Source organism: Filicampus tigris, chromosome 9 (genome assembly GCF_054856515.1).
Source record: "Filicampus tigris isolate MCC_2025a chromosome 9, RoL_Ftig_1.0, whole genome shotgun sequence".
In the NCBI taxonomy this organism is placed as follows: Eukaryota; Metazoa; Chordata; class Actinopteri; order Syngnathiformes; family Syngnathidae; genus Filicampus; species Filicampus tigris.
The window spans coordinates 10,908,300-10,926,061 of NC_141225.1; the positions used below are offsets into that span (position 1 = coordinate 10,908,300).

The 17,762-nt window shown below is 44.1% G+C and overlaps 2 protein-coding genes across 5 annotated transcripts in view; one reads left to right on the forward strand and one right to left on the reverse strand.

Annotated features, from left to right (window-relative positions):
* The first annotated feature begins 795 nt into the window (after window positions 1–795).
* LOC147141909 (uncharacterized) lies at window positions 796–7,104 on the forward strand. 3 transcript variants are annotated; one of them, XM_086040400.1, is made up of 3 exons: window positions 796–930; window positions 3,533–3,694; window positions 4,518–7,104. In XM_086040400.1, exons 2-3 carry the CDS (start codon window positions 3,535–3,537, stop codon window positions 5,261–5,263), a joined length of 906 nt encoding a protein of 301 aa, XP_085896526.1. In that variant the 5' UTR covers window positions 796–930; window positions 3,533–3,534; the 3' UTR covers window positions 5,264–7,104. The 3 variants fall into 3 exon arrangements, with proteins under 3 accessions (XP_085896526.1, XP_085896525.1, XP_085896524.1); XM_086040399.1 differs by lacking the exon at window positions 796–930 and adding an exon at window positions 1,564–1,587; XM_086040398.1 differs by lacking the exon at window positions 796–930 and adding an exon at window positions 2,456–2,570.
* A 2,476-nt stretch (window positions 7,105–9,580) lies between these two features.
* The window catches only part of trim62.1 (tripartite motif containing 62, tandem duplicate 1), a 35,033-nt gene continuing 26,851 nt past the window's right edge, over window positions 9,581–17,762 (reverse strand). For both annotated transcript variants that reach the window (XM_086040392.1, XM_086040393.1), the window contains 3 exons: window positions 16,813–17,069; window positions 15,539–15,654; window positions 9,581–12,497 (listed from right to left, as the gene is read on the reverse strand). In XM_086040392.1, the coding sequence (XP_085896518.1) occupies window positions 11,947–12,497; window positions 15,539–15,654; window positions 16,813–17,069 (924 nt within the window). In that variant the 3' untranslated portion in view covers window positions 9,581–11,946. The remainder of the gene's footprint in view (window positions 12,498–15,538; window positions 15,655–16,812; window positions 17,070–17,762) is intronic.

Below are 17,762 nucleotides of genomic sequence, written 5' to 3' on the forward strand. Positions count from 1 at the left end.
TCTCTCTCTCTCTCTTTCTCTCTCTCTCTCTCTCTCTCTCTCTCTCGCTCTCTCTCTCCCTGTCTCACTCTCTCTTCTTTTTTTTTTTTTAACCCATTTTATGCCACATTTGGGGGGGGGGATTTTTTGGTAGAGAGGACGATGAGAGGAAACGTGAACGCCCCCATGTTGGTAAAATTCTGCACATGAACACGCGCGCACGGGCCGGGCTGATGTGCGCACATCAGCACCAGATGGCGCTCATGACACGTGGCCGACCGAGCAGGCCACGCTTGAAACGTCATCGCCATTATTATAATTACACTGGTCAACATTTGTTTTTACTTGCATAGACTTTGAAAACTGAATTAGGGTCATTTTGGGGATTTACTTAATCACAGAACGTTGTTTTGTATTCTCCATGTTCCATATTGGTGAATTGGCAAAATGTGCTCATTCACGAGTTGGACAGCACATAATCATGCACAAAAGCGGCTTCAAAAGCACAGTTTTTAAACCAGGTTAGCGACATGTAAACAAAAGCACTTTACCACCATATGCATATCAAATTTGGCCTAATAAAGCAGTTTGTCTAAGTACTTGATTGTTTTGGAGACTGGTTTGGCTACATATGCTCAACCTTTTCTAGCCTTCGCTCTGAAAAGCAAAAAAAAAAAAGGATATTTGATGGGCCTCAGGTCAGAACAGGTTGCAAAAGGACCACCACTTGGCAACTACAACGAAGTTTAGGGCTAACTATTTGCACAGCCACCTGAGTGACTTTTCCCAAGAACCTTGGTGACCTATACAGTCAAAAAGTATTGGAACGGCAAGGTTCCTTTGTTTTTTTTTGTGTACTGAAGACTTTTTTCTGGGTACTTCGACTTCCTCCTTCATGCCCACCACCCCTTATTTTGTTCCTGAGGGTAAACAAAGAGGTGTCTTATTGAGGTGAGACGTTATTTATCCCGATGATTATAAGAAGAGTCACAGTGACTATCAGAGTGTTATTTGAAGAAAATATGACAATCATGTTTAAATGTTTTCCTTAAAATGACTCGCCTATTTTGTTTGAATTTATTTTACATTTAATACAGAGAAGTGGCCCATGACTATACTGAAATTGGTGTGTTTAAACAACCTTGTTTCCTAATACTTGTTGTGAGCATTGTGCGTGTCTGCAGTTTGCAATCCAAGCCTTGCGGGGCAGTTGTCGTGCAAATTGACTTCTGCCTAGCAACAAGCAAAGGGAGTATGTAATCAACTTTGTTTTCATGTTTCACTTCTGAAGCTTTGAACTGAATCTCATACTACAGTAAAGGTACAATATTTCCCCTTATTTTGTTCAGTTGTGCTTTAGTTTTCAAAGGTCAACAGATTCTTGTTGCTTTGATATGCTGTGATGTATTTTCATGTTCTATGTACACTTTATTAGGTAAAGTTCTTACAATAATTCTCCCTTGATGGGTTCCACTCTAGATTCAACAACTGAACATGTTATTGATCAGATCATCATTTCGAGAACATATATTCTTTATCCTCTGCAAAGAAAGAATAACATAACTACATATTGAGAAGCCAAGAGAGGAGCCACGAGGCAGTATGTATGTATGTATGTATGTATGTACGTATGTATGTATGGCGCAATAATGAATCCAACTTGAGTTCTAGGCAGGACGTGCCCTTCTGCATCCCAACGGGAAAGGCAGTACAGTATAGGACTTCAGTGTGGCAGTGTTATCATGGATTTGATTTATTTTGTACAAATGTGATACGTATATTTGACAAATAATATAAATTTTCATCGTGTTTCATCTGCACAGACTGCTCTTGCTAGTTGGATGCAGCGGTCAATCATTTTCCAGCAGGGCATGTCCTGTTTAGAACCCAGTGGGATTCATTAATCGTGTGTCCGTCCCATATTGCCCCCTGGTGGTCAAGGCACGCACATCAGAAAGTGACATAACGATGTTTTATGCTTTATAATACTATAGAGTGCTATTTTTCCTATTTAAAAAACACATTGAATATTTGAAAAATCTTGTTTCACAACCTGTGCTTTATTGCAAATATATTTGAATTTGAAGGGCTAAAAAAACTAAAATGAATGGACAAGAACTGATATTACTGAAACACAGCAAAAAAAAACAAACAAAAAAAAAACGTAAAATTTGAATAATTACAATGCCTGTAGGTGGACAAAATAGACGTGAAGCAGTCGAATGGGTAAAAAAAACCCAACAAGGCTTGAGGCTTTAGTGTATTAGCATGCAGTTGCCTGAACAAGTTAAATAGTTCCCTCTCTCTGTTTCCCTCGCACCTTGTTTGTCTTGACACGTTCGTCTCGTGAACCAGCGAGTTGCCCGACTGGTTCCCCGAGCCTGTTCAAACAGTGCCACGCCCGTCACCGCTCCAGGTGCAAGCGAGCAAGGCGCCCTGGGAGGCCACAACGGAGGGGGGTTGTAGTAGGGGGGGGGGGGGGGTGTAGGGTTATTAGCAACAGCAAAAAGGGGGTGGGGGAGGCAAGAGGAAGAGAGCGTGTTGAAGAGCTCCGGAGTGACATGCGGCTCTGAAGACTCGGGGGTGACCAGGTAATGAAAACTCACAATGGTGGCATTTCTTTTTTTGAGTTTGGCCATGTCCGCTTCACAATGTTGTGTTGCTGATTTAAGTGAATATCACTTAAGTGCGTGCGTGCGCATGTGTGTGTAAACTTTGTGGGGCCATCAGAGACATAATTCAGGATTAGCTGTCATGCACACACACACACACACACACACACACACACACACGCACACACACATTACTGAAACGATCTTACACGCATTGCAGAGTGTTTTTTTGTTGTTGCTAGCACACAAAACTCAAATGCTCTCACGCCACTACTGAAATGCATTTTTTCAGTGTGACTGAAAAGACTTCAGTGGTGAGTGTAAAAGTGTTTCAGTAGTGTGTGAGAGTGTTTCAGTATCGTGCATATTGTAAAGTAATTCAATGCATATAAGATGCATATTTCAGTTGAGCACGCGAGAGCTTTTTAGCGAGAGCTTTTTAGTAGCATGTGTGAGAATAATTCAGTCGTGCGTGCATTCTCATCAAAACACCAAACGTGTCTTTGATGTTTTACAAACGAATAATATGTATAAATACTGGCATTTCAGTAGGCGTGAGAAAGCATTTCAATGGTGTGTGAGAGTTTCAGTGGTGTGTGCATGCTTTTAGCAGTGTGTATGAGAGTGTTTTCATCTCTGGTGTGTGTGTGTGTGTGCGTGCAAAAACATGAAGTAGGATTTATGCTAGTGTTTGTCTTGCACATGAGAGTATTTCAATAGTGTTTGTTATCGGTTGTCTAAATGATGTCCCTGATGCTCCCTTATAGTAAACAGCGCAAAGTTCAAGTATTGATCTCCAAGCCCAGGATGAATAGAAACAAGTGCAGAAATGACAATTATGTTCCGAGTCTGCCAAAGCAGTGGACAGTCCTGAGCTCTTGGGCCTCTTGGAGAAAAGTGGCAAACCTGATTTGAGCTGTGCCTGTGTGGTGTACCCACAGACATGGACGACGTGCTGGACGGTGTTTTGGACAGCGCATCGGTGTTGTGTGTCTTCAAGCTGGTGTGCAACCTCTTGTGCCTGCCCTCGCTGGTGACGTCGCGCAGTCCCGTGGGATTCTGCGGCTGCTGCATCATCGTCTTCACCGACTTCCTGCTCACAGGTGAGCGCGCCACAAGGTGCTGCTAGCTTTAGCATTGGCTGCTAATTACTTCATTGTATGCACTCTTTAGATCCTATTTGGCAGGCAGGGCTTTTTCGTTTGTTGTTTTCCTTGGTTGTACTGTTTAACCACCCGCCCCACTGTTGTAGGGTGTTCCACAGGGTTCCGTTTTGGGTCCCTTGCTGTTTTCATTGTATTTGTTGCCCCTACGGTCCATCTTAAGAAAGCATGGTCCTTTCAATGCTTTGCGAATGACAGCCAGAGCTTTTCTCGCTAAGAAAAAAGGATGCTTTCTTCTCAAGGCCACTTTTGTCCTGTCAAAGCCTGTGTGGCAATAAACCTCTTGAATGTCAATGAAAAGAAAACCGAAGATATGATGTTTGGAGTGATCTATCAATAAAGTTGAGTTGAGTTTAGTATGAATGTGCGTCTAGACATTCTTTCATTGTTCCTTGGAGCCTCAAATTGCTCCATTACTGACTCCCGGTCCAGTGAAAAAATATGAAGGGTGTATTTGAGGGACATTGGTGACTTAATTGCAGTAATTAATTATAAAAAATGTATAAGTTGATGTTTCCATGTTAGGTTATTAGGAGACTATAGTATCTTTGATGTTGACGGACCGTTCCATTAAACTAGACTAAATTGTCTTTGGTGTGTACAAAACACCAAACGTGTCTTTGAGGTTTTCCAAACGTATGCGTTTTGTTTACAGTAGACTGTGTTTTCTGTCTCTGGTGGACGCTGTCCTCTCCAGCTTGAGCCTGAACAGGAAGTTGCGTAAAAACGTCCCCGATGTCGTTGTCAAATTGTGTCCGTGCAGGTTACCTGAGCTTCCTGGGCCTCTTTGAGTCGTGGCTCGCCGGGCTGACGCCGCCACCAGGCGTCATCGCCCTGCGCTTCCTACTCTTCCTGAGCCACACTTACGGCGCCGTGCTGATGCTCATCACACCCCTCGTCGCCGTGGAGACCCTCAGCCGATTCCTGTGGACGACGAGAGAAAAAGAAGAGGAAGAGGAGGAGGAGGAGGATGAAGACGAGGAGGGGAAAGGTGGCTGGCAGTGTCACGCGATTGGCTACCTGTGCTGTTTGTCGGTGTGGGTGGCGGTGGCGCTCAGCCTGCGGTGTCGATGGAGGTCGGAGGAAGCCAGGGCGACGGCTTGTTTGGCTGGCGGCGGCTCTTTGATGCGCTGCCTGCCCAACCTGCTGAGCCCCCTGGCCAGCGCGATGCGCCCCTGCTGGGGCGTGGCCTTCCTCTACTTGATCTTGATCCTGCTCACGTGCTCGCTTCTTCTCCTCACACGGACGATGGCGGGCGACGATCGACGATGTTCGTCCGAGGAGAAGGGTCGCCTGACGGCGCCCCGGGAGACGCCGCGCAGGAATGGGCGGCGGGGTCCCAACTTGACGCCGGCCTCGCTGGCCGTGCTCGGCGCCCTGGTGCTTCCGCTTTACCTGGGTGTCAACGTCCTTCTGCTAAGAAGCGTGGAGACAATCCTGGAGGCCTGCATCAGCTTCTTTTTGGGGTCGGCCCCCCGAGGCTCCGCAAATGTCGTCGCGTCGGTGTGAAGCGATCGCACGGCGATTGGAAAGGGATTACGGGATTACGGGACAGTGTTTACACGTGGGGACTCGAATGCCGGCGAAATGCTGAGGGGGCAGGTTGAGGGAGGCTTGCCCGCTAAAGCCACGGAGGATTACTGGTCACTTTGAGGACCGCAATGCAGTGAGACTGGTGTTAGGAAATAAAAATATGATCAGTATCATCCAGATTTTTGACGGTGAACAGTTTAAAAGGAAAAAAAAAAGACACTTAAAAAAAAAGACGTTAGGTTCATTGAAGATTCCAATTTGTACATACGTGTGAATGTGAGTGAATGGTTGTTGGCAATTATGTGCCGTGTGATAGGTCCCTCATAAGGTTTCTCATTGCCTATAGATGCCACATGATGGTGGCAAAGCACTACTTTTGAACTAGGCAGAGCTTTGAACGGTTTAAACGGAGCTTCTCCTCTCGCTTCAACATTTGCACCAAGATTCCTCAAGATGGAGTGAAAGAATTGGACTCCTTTCCTCACTTCAAAATAGTTCCTTGGCACCAGGAAAACCGCAAAGGATTGGACTGACTAAATGAAGCTCCTCCACTCACTTCAACATAGTTCCTTGGCACCAAGGTGGCTCCAAAGGATTGGACTAACTAAATGTAGCTCCTCCCCTCACTTCAACATAGTTTCATGTCACAAGATGGCTGAAAAGCACTACCTCTCAATTAGACAGACTGTCTAAATGAAGCTCCTCCTTTTGCTTCAAGGTGGTTACTTGGCTCCAAGCTCAAAGTCATTTGGGATAGCCTCCAGTTCACCTGCAACCTGAATCAGGTCAATCGCAATAGAAAGTGGATGGATGAATGAATATAACTATTTAAAAAATAAAAAATCCAATGAGGACAAAAATCCAATGAGCACAAAATAATAATAATAATAATAATGATAATACGAGAGTGGGCCAAAAAGGATATACAGGACAGATTGTTCTAATGCGATTTTTGACTGTTACAACAACAGCAACTAAATATAAATATAAAAAGACAGAGAATTGTGTCAGGACAAAAAATATGGAAGTGAAGAAAGTGGGTATGCTGATTGTTCTGTCATACCTTTTAAATTACGCTCCTTTTGAAAAAAAAAAATTAAAATAATAAATCTTAGAGTCACAAAAGGAAATGCAGTCAGGGCATTAAAATCAAACAATGGTGACACTGATTGGTCTGATAAAAGAAGGCAAGGCCAATGATATCTATTTACACATATTGTACTGTAGTGAGACACAGGTGAGCAAACAACAGAAAATGGGTTGGATGAAACCGTAACAGGAAATAACAGGGGAAAACAAGACAAAATGTATCTATAATATACAACTTATTTTAAGAATGCTAAAAACACAAAGTGTAAAACCAACTAATAAGTCATTTGGGAAATTAGCCATGTGAAATAGTATTTCTTTTAATATGTAGAAATGATGTTTCTAAATAAAATCAGGTAAGTTTTATTTCACAAGTTTTTTTTTTCTTTGCATCATAAAAAATGGAAACTGATGGAGCAACACACTTTACTAGTGGTTAGCACGCCCGTGAAGTCAGGGTCCGATTCTTACTGTGACCTTCCTGTGTGGAGTTTGCATGCATCCCGTGTTCATTAAAGCATGTAGATATGAACGTGCGTCTGTTTGTCTACATGCGCCCTGTGAGTAACTGGAAACCAGTCAGCCGGGATAAGTTGCAGCTCACCTGTTGACCTGAATGAGGAGGACTTAAGTTCTTTCAATATATGGACGAATTAAATGGTAATTTTGAAAATGACCCAGGTGTAATATGTATACATATTTGAATAAATGTAATACAAAATTGGAAATGTACGAGTTTTCTTGAATCCCCTCTTCTCACATTTCCTCTTTCTTTTGTTGAAAAAGTCAAAAAGTTAATGAAGTATTACAGAACATTGTTCGTATTTTGTATGACAACTTTGTATTACATTGCTTAACATGTTTTTTAAATGTTTATTATTTTTAGCTGTAGAACAGATTTTAAAATTCTGCTACCTGTATATAAATAACTTAATAGTTGGGTCGTGAATACATTAAGGAAATGCTGATTGAATATAAACCCAGTAGGGCTCTGAGGTCTGCAGACTCAGCTCAATCAGTGGAGCCCATGCAGGTTTCAAAGCAAACATGGTGAAGCAGCATTAAGATGTTATGCTGTAAGCAAAGGGAATAAATTACATGTGCAAGTGAAGTCAGCCCCAAGTATAAGTGCTTTTAAATCCAGGTTAAAAACTATGCTATGCTTTTGTTTCAATAGAGTAAATACAATTTCAAGATATAAACAGAAATCGTGCACCAGTATTTATTTCACAAGGTTCATTCTATCTTTTGTACGTTTTATTTTTGCTTCACAAATAAAGGCCAAAGACTAAACAATGAAAGTGAATGTATTTAAAGTCATTTTTATGACACTTTAAAAAAAAATACATTTAAAATGCCAATAATGGCATGACACTGCCTTAAAGTGTTGTAAAGTGCAGTGCTGCAAGTAACGTTTTAACCCACGTTGTTTCCATACTGGCTGGTGCTTGTGGTTTTTGTGGCGATCATTGTTGCAGATGTAAACAAAGATGAAACTGAGCTCACGCACGGTTACACGAACAACCAGTTCACACGCTCACGGAGCGGATACAAATGTGCACACCAGAGGGCGCCACAAGTTTCCTAAGAGAGCCTGAGGATGGAATGTAAGAGGAGAAAGTGCAGACGGGAAACTGAAAATTTCCGGTGTTGAAGACAATATGACATCATACATTAACAATAAGGTCCTGCTTCCTCTTCATAATTATTCTAAAGCAGTCCACACATCAACCTAGTGTCTTTTTAAGGTTAAAAAAAAGTAAAAGTTGCAACTCTTCTTTCAAACGGAACCCATACATTAAAAAAAAAAAAAAAAAAAAGATGAAAAAGCGGACTTTCTCCCTCAGGAAGTCTCGCAGCCATCCGTGAGGAATTACAAAGAAGACATCAGTGACTTTTTTAATGGACAATTTCCCCTCGGGGTAAGGGGAAAGTTGAGTTGAAGTAATAATGGTGCAAGACTGTGCTGCATTCAAGTGTGAACTAAGGCAACAAGGCTGCCTCATCTGAAATGTAAGGCCGCAAATGTCATGTCCTCCCAATGATGAATCTTCACAAGTAATAAGACATCAAGGATATTGTTGAGTACACTCTCACAAGGGTATGTAGGCACAAAATTACAAGGTTACACATACTAGTTGAAACAAGGCAATATGAAATATGAGTTAAGCAGCAAAATCCACCCGTTTTTAGACATCTCACGGAATGGCGATTTTGTCACTTCTGTCGACTGATAATGACATCACAGACCCGCAGGGATAATGACCAATCACGACTCACCTGTTTTCTGAAGCTGAGCTATGATAGGTCGTTATTTGAGCGAGGGTCTGTGATGTCATTTTCAGCCGAGAGAAGTGACAAAATGGCTAAAAACGGGTGGATTTTGTTGCTTAATTCACATTCCACAAACACAATATTAATCAGAATTCTGTGTTTCAACTAGTGGGCCTGCATAGAACATTCTTAAAATATGTTTGGGTCGACTTCCGCTTTAAAAGCACGTTGTCACAATGATATTTCCTCACAAGCATATGTCCTCATTAGTAGCCCCTTAAAAGTATGCATCTTGACAAGGACACTACTTAAAAGATACTTATTCACAAGTATGTGTCCTTACAAATGCACGATTCCATGTCTACGTCCTGACAAGGATGCATCTTGACAAGTAATCCGAACTAGGACATGCAATGACACAGACATTGATATTTCTTTTCAAACATGTCCTGAGAAGGATTCAACTTCCTCACAACTACACACACCCTCAAAAGTATACATCCTGACAAGTACATATCCTAACAAGAATTTGTCCTGACAGGGATGCATCCTTACACCATGGGTCCTCACAAGAACAAATAAGCAATGCAGTGTGTACACATTCTCCTTAGTATACCACCTGACAAAGCTACATCCTTAAAAAGACACATTGTCACAGGCTATATCATGAACTGATTTAATAAACTAGGGAAAGGATTTCCATGACAATTTCCTCACGTGCACCAGGGACAGGGTAGCTAGGGGATGCATCCTAAAACGGTATAATCCCCCATAATCCTCTGCTTTTTCCTTGACGTTTGTGTCATTTAGTAAAACAGCTCGCTATAATCCAGGCCGGAACGAGAGTTCTGTTCCCAAGTCTTGTGAAGTCCGCCGACGCGAGACGCTAACGTTCAAAGTAGGCAAAGGTGATGAAAACGACAGACAGAGGAAGATTTTAGCAGTGATTTATTGTACATTAAAATACATTTCCCCACACAGGAGTGTTTACAAGTCGATGGGAGCGCAGCGGCCATCGTTCAAGGACACAATCATCAATAGAATCATGGAAGTGTCGTAGTCAACATCATCACAAACATGTTTATGTTTCTGCCATATCCCCGCTGACTCCATAGCATCGCACATTAATCTCATTTTAAATATTGAAACGCAAAACAGTCAACGGTGACGTCAATGAGGTGTCGCCAACATGGGGGCTCAAAATTGTAATCTTTCAGTTCCATCATCCTGATTGGATGAGCCCCGTGTTGGTTTTTAAAGCAGACGAATGGATTGTACTCATCAGAAACGTAACCCTGACGGATTAGTGCAAATCAACAGCAACAACAAAAAAACACGCAACACTTTGCAAACTTTGTCGGTCGGACCCTCCTGGATAGCTGACAAACAAACGGGTAAAGGTGCAACATGACAAAAAGGACGGCTTAGGCCACGGTTTGTTTCCGTAGAACCCCGAAAGAAGGTCTAGATGGGCTTAACGAAGGACGACCCACACTGGATTCAAAATGCCCTCACACACACACACAAATCAGCCAGCATGCTAGATTTGGCCGCGGTACAAGATGCTCTTAGGACTCGTGTACACACGTGCCGATTAAGCCGAGTGCTTGGGGCACGTGGGGCCGACCGTCATGTTGGAATCAGATGTGATTTTGTCACATGGATTAGCAGTAATATCTCACCATTAAGCCATGATTCAGCATCACCTAGGAGGGGATGTTTTTCTAGAGCTACATCAAAAACCACTGTGGAACGGCATGTTCAACCACAGAACTGGAAACCGAACTCACTCCGACAAAGCAAAGGTTCTGGTGGCTCAGTGCAAAGTGAGCAATGCAACTCATTAAATGTCACGAGGCCGAAGCTATAAAACACCATTACGTGCTCCTGTGCTCTCGGGGTGAGTAGTTTGAATTCATTTCACTTTTTATCGTTTCACCAATTGGCGTTCTATTATTTCCTAAGGGGAATTTACGGTTTGAGATGAGAGCAACTTGGAAGTCATCCAGCATACAGAAGATCATCAGTTAACCAAAGTCCCGACATATCAGCTTTCGAGGTTCCAAACGCCATGCAATGAACTTCTTGGAGCAAGAAAGCACGCTCAGTACTTCATTGATTTTGTTTGACTATTTCATATTTTTGGCCTAGAAGGGTTTCCCCCCCCCCCCCCCCATCCAAATACTTACTGTAATTATGACTTGACTAAGGGGTTAGCGTAGGTTAGTGATAGACTACGCCGCTTTCGACCAATTTGTGTTATGTGGCGGGCATCGGAACGGGCCTCTGTTGTAAACCGAGGACTCACTTGGATATGAATCCATTGTGGAAACTCGAATGAAGTGTGTTGGCAACCGCGTCACGGGGTGCATACAGACACCAGTACGTCATTTTCCCCTCAGTAGCAGCGTCGTTTTCCATTGTTAAAAGTGCAGACAGAGACGTTGGGCGACATGAGGGAGGGTCCACGGGGGGGGGGGGGGGGGGGGGGTTCAAATGCCACGCCACTGAATGGCTATCAATGGCTGTCTCCATTTTGTGACACTTTTGGTGACCAGCAGAGATCAGACATCAGCGGAGTTCCACAAGGAAAACTAAGAAAAGCACTTTCCACCCAAAGTCAGCTGGGATCCAGCCTAGGTTTCCCGCCACCTCCAACAAGTGGTACAAAAGAGATCGCAGTCCAATTTCACCTCAGGGGACATTCCTTTGCCTCCATTTTACGACATCTTCAGAGACCACCCAAAAAGTACACTACCAGTCAGGTTTCACAAAGAAAAAACAATGAAAAGCACCCTGCGATTGACTGGCCACCAAGCCAAGGTGTTCAACCAAAGTCAGCTGCGGTTGGCTCCAACTTTGCCATCATCCTGAATAACATAAGCAGTACAAAACTGATGACCACAGCCTATTTAACCTCCAGGGACAGAGCCCTTTGCCTCCATTTTGTGTTCTCTTGAGTGACAGCCATCACAAGTTCGACATCAGTGAGGCTCTGAATGGAAAAACAAAACAAAGCAGAACCTCTCATGACCGACTGAGTGACGACTAATCGAGGGTGTAGTCGGCGTTTCGGCCAAAGTCAGCTGGGATAGACTCCAGCTTCACCGCCACTTTAAACAGGATACGTGGTAGAACATGGATGATTTCAGCCCCAGAAACAACACTTTGTCTCCATTTTGTGTCGGATCTCAAATGGAGTCTTTTGAGAGAGCAGGTACGCAGCTCAAACGCAACATTTTCAATTTTGAAATCCACATACAGCTAATCAGACTGAGATGGGCCACGCGGCTCTCTTAAAGGCGCACGGTATTAATCCGCAGAGGCTGCACGTTCTTGCCGTTGGCGTGGCTCTGGCCCGGACTGAAGTAAGGGAAGACCTTCATGGGGAATTTCTCACGGTAGGTGTACAGCCAGGACATGTCGTCGGCGTTGTAGAAGATGAGCAGGCCTTTGGGGTAGTCCAGGTAGACGCCCACCTTCTCCAGCTTGCTCTTGACGTTGAGGCGGGTCCAGGGCTCGGTGCAGGCGCTGTACTGGTTGCCGTCGTGCATGACGATGCAGTAGAAGCCGCGGCCCGGTTGGATCTGGATGCTCCCCTTGCGGCTCACCGTCTCGCTCGCCACGCCGATCATCCACTGGGTCTTCTCCGACACCATCACCTCCCAGTAGTGCACGCCGGACGCGAAGCCCTCGGCGCCCAGGACTGACACCTCCACGTCGAAGCGGCGTGGCGAGTCCTGCAGCGGCTGCGGGTGGAGGTTCCCATAGGCCACGATGGTACAGTCGTCAGACAGGATCAGTCTTTGGTGGGCCGTGATGGGGTCCAGCGTCAAGGCGGCGGGCACTGGTAAGTAAAAACAGAAGGGGGTGTTTAGAATGTAAGTATTTGTCTTTGCTCCAGTTGAAGGGCTCCCACTACGGTTTAAGATATCCCTCCATGATTGTTTTTTGGAGTACCGTCAGGTATTTTGCAAATAAAACCAAATGACATTAAAAACTGTGTAACCAATATCAAGATAAGCAGATTGCAACAGAAGACAGTGGAAGGAGCTAAACACGTGTGCTATCATGCTAACAGACCCTTATCTCCAACATTGTGTCGTCTTCTGTAAAATTTTATACAAAGACTGCAACCAACTCTCATTGGAAGAGATTAGCATAGATGCTAGCACGAGTGCCACAACAGAAGATGTGTCCTAGCTGACTCCCAAAAATGTAAGAAACTAAAAAGATGTACAAACATGCTAACAGTGCCTAACCCATCGCTAAGTCTTGAATTGTTTCTCCATCGTGTCTGGAAATTTTGTACAAGCAACTCCCAGTGGTAGAGGACAAACATCACAACAAATATTGGTGCTGTCCTGGCTGGTCCAAAATAAGAGCAAAAGAAAAAGTATGCCAACGTGCTACAGCAGTGTTTAACACAGGTGCTAGCGCTACTACGACAACACAACATCCTAGCAAAACACGTGTGTTAACGTGCCAATACAGTCTTATCCCTAACCCACCATGGTTGTTTGACTTTCAATAGAGTTTAGCACAGATGCTAGCACCGTAGCATAAACACAGAAAGTGGGATGGCTGATCCCCCACCAAAAATGTAAGAAGTTAAAAAAATTGTGCTAACACGCTAACGGAGGCAGGTGTGCCGAAAACTGACTGACACAAATGCTAACGCAACACAAGAGCATTTCTGGCTGCTCCCCAAAAAATTATCCAAACCACAACAGTGACAGCTCAGGTGTTATTCGCTTTGTTACAAGGCAAGGTCATTTTTTTTTTTACCCAGATAGAATTACAGTACTACATACTGTGGCCTTAAACAGATGAGATGCAAATTCGAGTGTGTTGTCTTTTTTTTTTTAGAGATACATTGCCAACAACATTGCCTGGCATGCACATTATTGCAGGTCTGTGCGAAGGTGAGGATCATTCAAGTTTTCCTGACTGACCGAGGGGAATAAGGTCTGTGAGAATGAGGGGGATGATGCGTGCTGAGTATATGGTGTTTACGCTCTAGGGAACCTTTCCCCGCTATCGTTTTGATACTAAGTGCACCCGACCATAAGATGCATTCTCTCTTTCACGGATTAGGGAACTCACAAAAAGAAAAACCGCCAACATGACGGGAGCCGGCAGAGGCGATCACGGTGTGTGCTCCGAGCTCAAAGATGACTAATGGCTTGTTATTGTGCGGCACGCCCGTCTGGCAGCCTCACTTCTACCTAGCAGCTTTTACAGCCAAGTGCTATTCGGTGCGCGAGAATGTTAGCAAGCGGAAACAGACGTTGGAGTTGTTGATTGTATGGGAGTCGATGCTTGGAGGCATTTTGGGGGTGAGAGATTTGATCCTGCTTTCAAGTTGGATAAAGGGGTGGAGTTTAGGAGAGGAACGCTGTTCGTTCCTTTGGTCAGTAGCCCCTTTCATGCAACAGATGAAAGTCAAGTTTTTGATGCCTCTTCCCCCCCCTGTGTGGACGTTCGGTATGAACGAGACTGACATTGAAAAGTTGACGTGGCAATATTGACTTTAGAAAAGAGTATCAGAAGTTTGAGAGTTGAAATTCATTTATCTCACCCTGTTGTGCAGAAACCAATTGCCACTGTCCAACAAGTCATGTTTCTACCTCACACCAGACCACGGGCCAATAAATGCCGAATTTTGTGTGCTGGATTTTTTTGTGACGTGTTTAATTTCTATAAGAGAGGCTGAGGTTAAAAATAGCAAAGTGGTAAAGTGAAGTGGTTGGCATCGAGCCGGCGGACAAAAAGCAGCCTTTGCCACTTAGGCGATGTGGTCGGTGTTTGTTACAGCTATTAAAGATTCACAATCCAAAGCGTGTTTTGTGAGAGGCACACGGGAATAACAAACAACAGCCTCATGCGGAGGCTTGTGGTGAGAACAACGCTTTGTTCTTAGCAGCTAACCACACGATGGATGGAGGATGACGGGAGAACGTCTTTGTCTCGTCTCTGGCAACTGCCGCTGATGGATTGGAACCAATTGTTCCATTTGGCTGTCAGTCAAGGAAAGAAGGGGAAAAAAAAAAAACGCCTGGCCTCCCCTTTCGCTGGCAGCATGTTGAAATGGGAAGACTGACGAAAGGATGAATAAAATTCCTCTGCAAATTATTTGAATCATCCGCTCCTAGAAAGATTGATGGAGGCAGGCGGTGGTCCAATCGCCACCGTTAGACACAAGAAGCGCAACGCAATGTCATCTTATGGATCTGACTACAATTTCCTAAACTATGGGCAGGAACCACACTGAGAAAGGTCAGGATCAGTTCTTAAAGCGGAAGTCAACCCAAAATATATTTTTTTCATGTTCCCAGCAGGCCCACTAATTGAAACATGGCATTCTGATTAATTTTGCGTTTGTGGAACATAAATTAAACATCAAAATGCACTCGTTTTTAGCCATCTCTGGGGGCGGCCATTTTGTCTTCTGTCGACTGCAAATGACATCACGACTGCTCACAACGACCAACCTTGTCCACTGTCCGCTCACCATTTGACTGACCGGGAGAAGGAGCCTTGATGCTTAGCCTCTGCACAATTGAGGCATATTACCGCGACGCACGTATGTACGCAAGTGTCGATGGTCCTGTGTTGCGCAATTCACGAGTTCTGGCAGCCCGAGCTGCCTTCGCCATCAACGCACGAGACGCAAACGAGCACACTTTGGATGGCTCTGTCAAACATAGTCAGAGCACGCCGCCCCCTGTACTTCAGATCAAATTTTTCTCAAGGTGAGTGTAACAAAAACGTGTATGTTTTAGTAAGGGAGTCAAGGATCACACACACGGGAAATAAGAAGGAACATTGCCTGTATTGGAGGCTGATGAGGTTGTTGTAGTAAATGCTCCCTTTGCCCTGGCTTACCTGGAGAAACATCCTGAAAGAGTGACTTCCAGATGGTGTACTGCAAAGGCCCCATGTACTTGGACGTCGGGAAGTCCTCATAAGTCAGATTGGTCTCATGGATCTTGCCTTTTATCCTGCGACAGAAACAGATCAATGCCTTTCTAAACCTGCTCAATTGCCTCTTGCTAATAATACAGCGCCTTGCTCGACACGGGGTGATTAATCTCGTGCCGCGGTGAAATGCCTCGCTGTTAATAGCATTAATTGACTCGAGTGACTGAATGGGGTTGAATGATGATCTCAACTCCCGTAGGACCTTGTGGGTCTTGCACTGAAGACAGGGATCATAAGAAGATTCCGCATGTATGGAGGGTTATACCACCAAGCGTGAGATAAAAACCTTGTACAGTACACGTAAATATCTGGCACAAATCTAGGGGTGTGCATCCCTCCGATAAAAGACAATTTGACGCGTAGCTCGAAACTTGGGGTGTAAAATGATTCAAAGATGGTTTATTGGAAGGATTCGCTTCATTTCACTGGATTATGATTCGATTCAATGTGGTACGGCTCAGTTCCAGAGGGTATAATGCGACGAGTTTATTGTTATATTACAATATGAATGAACCAGATTACAGTAAATGTGGCATTTAATTCAAAGATTTCTCTCTCCAATAAAAGACAATTTCATACGTAGCTTGATATATTTTAAAGTGTAACAATTCAATTTGGTTTGATTCAATGCACTCACATAAATCAAAACTGATTTTCCGATTCAAATCGTTTCCTGTTAAACCCCTACACATTCCTCTATAGCGGTTTGGGCTGGACTCCTTTTGCTTCGTACTGTTTCTTAATTCTTCTACCAAGACATTTTTGGACCATTCTAAAATCTCCAATTTGATCCCGAAAGAATCATGCATTTCATGGTTGTAAAGAAGATGTCAACACCAGATTTTCTCCTACAAAGGAAAATAGAAAATGAGCAAATTTCCTGATTCAGAATGTTTAGTGACATTTTAATCCCACTCGCTCGATAACTAATCTCACGCTCCTGGCCAGAGATATGATACGGATCAATTAAAACGTCCTCTATGAACCCTCCCAGATTAAACATGATAACTGCTTTTCGAGGACTAAGACACCATCTGTGCAAGGATTATTGGAACTTGTCACACAAATCACTACTAGTTCCAAAATGTTACGTTTTGCCTGAAGTCAACCATCAGATCGATCTTTGAATGTGGATCTTAATCTCAATCTTCTTTTTATGATAACGCTGACTGCTTTACCTCTCGGATGTGACGGCCACGCCCTCAAGGAAGTCGTGCCGCCCCGTCTCGCTGAGGCGCTCCTGCAGGATCTGGATGCCGTCCTTCACGTCGCGCAGCTGCTGGCTATAGCGCTGGATCTTGTGCTCGATGTCAGTGAGCTTGCGCGCCGTATCCATCTCCAGTTCTTCCAGCATGCTCTTTTGACGCTCGCGCAGGAAGCGGTGGAGGCGCTCGAAGGCGTCGCCGATGGTGGCGCGGAGACCTTTGGCTGAGGACTGCAAAGGAGACGCAATAACAACTCACGCTTTGCCATCGACAATTTTCATTCAAAACATTGTCCTACACCGAAAAGGAACAAGAGAATGCTATTTTTCCAACTGAGAAGAAGGTTAATTGGTTACTCAGGTGATCACAAATTGGTCTCATAGCACATCCTGGGTGTGACTTTCAAGAGGTGCAGAGAAGGAGACAAGCCCAAGTCATGTGAACAATTTGCAGGGAACAGCAGGTGGGAAAGCAGACCACTTGAGCTCCCAGATTTGAGAGCTAAAGAAAAGGGATCTCAAAGAGAATGAGTCATCCGAGTGGTATCAGCATGTGCGTAAGAAGCGACGAAACAAAAAGCAGGGAGGAGAGGTTGTCAAGTCTAAGCAGCAGGGAAACAAAACAGGATGCTCTTTATTAAATATTTGGTTTGCAGATTCTTCGACTATCTTGCATTGACTTCCAAACCGCTTTATATAAATATTTATATTCAGCGTCTTTTTTTTTTTTTTTTTTTATCAACCACGGCTCTATCAGCTGAACTCGCAACAAAAACTGAAAATAAATCCCTTGAGCATCCGACTATGTATTTTTCCACATCTTGTCCTGTGTTAATGGCTCCGGTGAAGCGTAGCAGTTTGCAGCCAAGTGTTGGCGAAAAGCAGACTACACCCTAGTTGGACGACGGTCGACACCGACCGTCA